At 31.5% G+C, this 5,416-nt stretch overlaps 1 protein-coding gene across 1 annotated transcript; it reads left to right on the forward strand.

Annotated features, from left to right (window-relative positions):
* Positions 1-698: 698 nt before the first annotated feature.
* Positions 699-5,198, forward strand: LOC130804564 (uncharacterized). The gene is made up of 8 exons (XM_057669030.1): positions 699-997; positions 1,078-2,010; positions 2,153-2,506; positions 2,607-2,665; positions 2,914-3,013; positions 3,104-3,169; positions 3,946-4,056; positions 4,637-5,198. Exons 1-8 carry the CDS (start codon positions 932-934, stop codon positions 4,787-4,789), a joined length of 1,842 nt encoding a protein of 613 aa, XP_057525013.1. The 5' UTR covers positions 699-931; the 3' UTR covers positions 4,790-5,198.
* The last annotated feature ends 218 nt before the right edge of the window (positions 5,199-5,416 follow it).

Consider the following 5,416-nt stretch of genomic DNA (forward strand, 5'->3'; position numbering starts at 1 on the left):
TCACTATTCACTAATTATTAATTTGGCCCCAAAATTTTTTAACACTGACATGTTAGATTCGAATTTTTAAGTTCTGTATTTTAGGTCGGTTTAAATCAAATTTATAAATTGATTTTAAAGTCGGGTTTAGTTATTATGTTAGATAAATGTCAATTTGTTGGATCTGTTCTGAATATGTCTACATTTAAATATTCTTTTAGAATGAGTTTTGTCATATCAGTGTAGGTAACTTTTAGTAGTTTAATAAAGCTAGAAATTTTTTTTTAATAAATAGTTTAAAACTCTAGCAATCAAAAACTTAATTTTTAAAAATTTATCTAACATATAATTCATATGTGTGAAAGAAATAAATTAAAGACATAAATAAGAAAAATGTAATAATAAGTGAGATTAAATTTGCTTCATAAAATTTGGTAGAATTGATGTTATAAAATGCGTAATTTTTATCACTTATGTCTTGAACTATTCTTAATTAAAAGTTATAAGAATTTGATATAATGAAAATGTGCAATTAAATAATTCAAATAAAATTTCACTTGACTATATTTTTTTTTACACATTAGCTGCAATATATAAAATAAGTTTAAAAGATAAATAATACTACTATGTTTAATATAGCGAGTATTTCAGAATTTACGAAGTATTAGAAAGCAATATTGAACCACATTTAAATTTTAATCCAAGTTTTAGTGTAAGTTGTTGTGAACAAACACAAACAAAGACACTTTTCCCTCCTTAGGGAATGCAGAATGCAGTAGGCATGGTTGCCTTTTAGCTTGACCCACTTTTCCCACAACCAACAAGTCCCTACCTTATGTCCCTCCTCCTTTTTCTTTGAATTCAAATTTAAAAATCCATTCTTTTTCTACCAATTAAACTAAACAAATCAAAAAATCCCAGAAAAACAGTAATAGTAATTTTCAATTCTAGCATGGGTGAAACAACTTGTGTCATGAATCCTTTCTCTTACTCAACAACATCACACTTCCCTAATGAGGTTGGAAATCTTTATCAATCATTTTTGGGTTTAGATTTTATAAATTGTTTATCTTATGGATTCAATTTCATGATTTACAGGAAAACACAATAATGTATGAACTTGGAGAATCAATTTCGTTTGGTAGATTTGTTTGTGAAGATTTGGAATGGGAAAAATGGTCATCTTTTAATAGTAGTAATAGTAACAGGAATCGTTATGTTGCAGAGGCTGAAAAATACTCTAAACCTGGTTCTGTTGCTCAGAAGAAGGCTTATTTTGAAGCTCATTTCAAAAGAATGGCTGCTCTTAAGGCTGCTGCTTTACTTGAACAGGCAAATAATTCTGCGCCTTTTGGAAGTTCTGATAGTACGCAGATTTTGAATTTGAGTTCTAGCTTGAATGTGCAGATTCCTGCTGCTCATTATCAACATTCTGATGAAATTGTGAAAAAAGGAGATAATAGTGTAACAGGGAGATTTGTTGTTCATCAAAATGAGCTTTATTTGAATGTTTCTGATGATGAATTTGATCGGAATGTTAATAACCAGAAAGAGATGGCTTCAATACCGCCGCCGCTACCACCGCCGCCACCACATGATCATAGCAAGAAAGAAAATGCTTCAATACTGCAGCCGCTACCACCGCCGCCACCACATGATCACAAAAAGAAAGAAAAGGCTTCATTGCCGCCGCCTCTACCTCCGCCGCCACCACTTGAGCATATTATGAAAGATTTAGTACCGCCTCCACCTCCGCCGCCACCACTTGAGCATATTAAGAAAGATTTAGTACCGCCTCCACCTCCGCCGCCACCACTTGATCATATTAAGAAAGATGTAGAACCGTCTCTTCCGCCGCCGCCGTCGCCACCGGTGCTGCCACATGATCATCATAAGAAAGAAGTAGATGCAACGATGCCTTCACCACCACCGCCTCGGAAGCAAAATTTATCTCAAAAAATTGAGATTATAAAGAATCAAAATGTTTGTGCAAGAAAAGAGGAATCAAGTGAGATAAAACCTCTTTTACAGGTGAATTTCATTATTTTTATAAACAAAATCAACAATTCTTCATCCATTAATTAATATTTATGAATTCAACAATTCTTCATCCACTAATTGTAATTCATTTCACGAATATAACCCTAATATGATTAGTATTTTGTTGTTGAAGGAGAAGAAATTTGTAAAAGAAGAAGCATCAGCAGAAATTGCAGCAGTAAAGAAGAATCCACCATTATCATCTTACATATCATCAACAATTATTGATGGTAGAGGCAAAGACAATGCATCTTTATTTGCACCATCTCCTGCTAGATCTTCTACAAGTAATACTAATATTCATCCTGGTAAAGAAAACTTTGCAACTCCAATTAAAAGCAAGTCTCCAATCAACTATGATTCACACAAAAAGAAAACTCCTCTAAGGATGTCAATCAATAGAGAGTTTAACAGGATATTATCACCTGTTATTAAGAAGCTTGGAAGTTCTTCCAAGACTTCCACTCCCTCCAAATCTCCTTCTAAGGTTATTAAATTTTTGTTTTTTATTCTATTATCATAATTTGGTGTTATATTTTATTTTATTTGTATTAATTAGGTTATTTCATCTTTAAATCTAATTGTAGGGTTCTATGAATAATATACCACAACATCAACCCATGACTCCGGATTTGTCCAAAAGAGGGTATGTTCTTTTTTTCTCAATTTGCACGAGTTTTGAACTAGTTGATCATAAAATTGACAATGTTTATTATTTATCGATCTGCACGGATTTTAATCTAGTTGATCGATAGATTAAGATGGATTTAAAATTTATTGATCGATTAACAAGGGTTTAGTTGAATGATTAATATTAAAATAATTTCAACAATGTTCATTACGTTTGCTTATCATTTGCATGAAAAGTGTCACAATGTTTAATTTTCTTTTTAGTGCACCAACTTCCCCAAGTACTAGTAGGAGTAAGATCAGTTCACCCATAATTCCCAATTCATTTTGCCTGACTGGAGATAGAACTGCAAGAAGAAAACAGGTAATTCTGTCAAGTAATTTGCGCATTTGATCATTATTAATTGTTTTTTTTATGTGTTAATAAGGTTGATCTGAATATTAATGTTTGCAGAAGCTAGAAGAGAAATTCAATGCTGTCACAGCTACAGAAAAGGCACCTCAGTCATCAAAATTTAAGGTTACTAGTTCAATGATTTTCTTTGGATACAGTATCTTATTTCACTTTTTTTATTTGAGATTACGCTAAAGAATCCCTATATACAAGGAAAGAAGGGATCAATCATTCCTGTAGATGGCCAGAAATAATGAGAGTAAATATATGTCACAACTGTAAAAACGGATAAGTTTCAATTAATAGACTTACTCATAATTTTAAAGTTAACTATTATTGAGATCAAATATGGTTGAAAAATTGAACTCTCTACAAAATCAATAAATAATGATTATGTTTACTAATGACTAATGAGGGTAGTAGTTGAATCGTAAAGCAAAAGTCAATAAATCAGGTAGATTAATGTCCAAAAATACCTTTTTTGAATATGTATTGTATAAGGATGTTCTATCATAGAAGTATTAGTGAGTTTAGGTAATTAGGTAGATTGGTCAATTCTATTGTAGACATGGATAAGATTGCAAGGAATGCATATGAATCATTTTTGCTTTTAAATATAAGTATGTAAATGAATTGGTTAAATTACGTGGATTCTTATTTACGTGAAATTACATACAAATTTTGCTACAAAGGATAAATCGAAAAATATCTTTGTTAGTTTTATTATTAATAAGGGTAAGATTGTGTATATCTTACCCTCTTAACCATATCTTAGGCGAAAGCCATTTAATGACATTGGAGTAATGAAATTTACGGTTTTTAATCTTCGTGAAGTTGCGGTTACTATTTGTTGCGCATTGGTTCCTAACTTCCTATCACATTTCTTAATCTTTATGTTTCAGGAAAAAGCGGAAGCTGAACTTAGCAAATTCCGGCAAAGCTTTTGCTTCAAAGCAATATCTTCACCGGATTATTACGGAGATAATGGAACATTCAGAAGCCCTAAGCACAAGGTTTGTCTCCTACAATCCTCATAGCTATTATATCTATTCGATATCTTGTCATGTCTTGTGTGTTTAATTTGAGTAAATCTATAACTTCCTATACCAAACACATAACGGCCCACTCGATAATCTATATTTATATTGAAAATAGTTAGAAATTCTATTAGCAAGTTATGCTTGTTCTGCTTTAATAATTATATTTTCTCATAAAATTCATTCAAATCATTGCTATTTGGAGTAGTGGTATTAAATGGTAATGAAAAACCGTAAAAGTAAATGTTTTGATCAAAGTTTAATTATTTTAGAAATGACATTTAGAGTATACTATAACATATTCTAGCAGCCTTAATCATCAACTTAAAAACTTTGTTGAGGTGATTCCTTGACATTGACAGAGATGATACATTTCATACAAATTCACACTATACAACATTTTATTTATTACCTTTTAGTACCAATAACCAAACAGACGTCTAAAATTGTCACCATTTACTCATTTATATACTCCATTACTTATAATGTGTCCATTCTCGAAGGTGTACATAATACAAATAACTGGGAAATGTGACATTGTTATCATGTATTGCAGAACAAATCAAAGCATGGTAAGTCCCCCAATGGAGGAAGACAACACCCTAACACTAAGAGCACATCTGAAAACAAGGGTGCTTTACCACCAAGAAGGCCATCAGTGAACCAATTTGGCTTGAAGAGTAAACGAACAACTCTTACACCAAGCTAAATATGTCGAATTTCGACAAGATTATTGGAAGGGAACAATATCTAGCGAGCTGAAGTTCTGTATGGAAGAGCAAACTCTGCATTAAGTTCTAACATTGAAGAACTTCAATGATATGTAAATTTAAGAAGCTTCTGGAGTCTGGCCTACAACCATCATTTCATTTCCATCAATGCCATAAGTTTAATGACATTGAAGGTTTCTGGTTTTGCAAGTTCCCAAATGCCCCATAAGTTGTACATATATTATGTATTCATTGTGATTCAGAACTTGTTTGTTATTTGGTTGATTCTTTTTCTGTAATGTAATGTAATGTAATGGGAGTTTTTATTTAGTATATTTCCATGTAAATGTAGCCTTGTGAGTTAATTTTGATTTTTATCACATTAATCAATTTTATCCATTTTCAAAAGGAGAATTCAAGTAAATTGTACTTGGTAGATAGGCATTTGAGGAAAACAAAAGGATGTATTGTGGACGGCCAGGTTTAAAAGAAAATTTGGAAAAAATAAGATTATTTAACAACTTAATTCCAAAAATAAGTTTCGTGAAAACTTAATTCCCAAAATAAGCTTCTGTACATTTAAACTTAGCCTCGGTTTTAGTCGCTGTTATTAACAGCGAAAGAAC

Source organism: Amaranthus tricolor, chromosome 17 (genome assembly GCF_026212465.1).
Source record: "Amaranthus tricolor cultivar Red isolate AtriRed21 chromosome 17, ASM2621246v1, whole genome shotgun sequence".
NCBI lineage: Eukaryota > Viridiplantae > Streptophyta > Magnoliopsida > Caryophyllales > Amaranthaceae > Amaranthus > Amaranthus tricolor.

Coding starts and splice junctions, on each gene's coding strand:
- LOC130804564 (XM_057669030.1), top strand. CDS start 932: ATGGGTGAAACAACTTGTGTCATGAATCCTTTCTCTTACTCAACAACA. Junction 2,507..2,606: donor CCTCCAAATCTCCTTCTAAG/GTTATTAAATTT, acceptor ATCTAATTGTAG/GGTTCTATGAATAATATACC. Junction 4,057..4,636: donor TCAGAAGCCCTAAGCACAAG/GTTTGTCTCCTA, acceptor CATGTATTGCAG/AACAAATCAAAGCATGGTAA.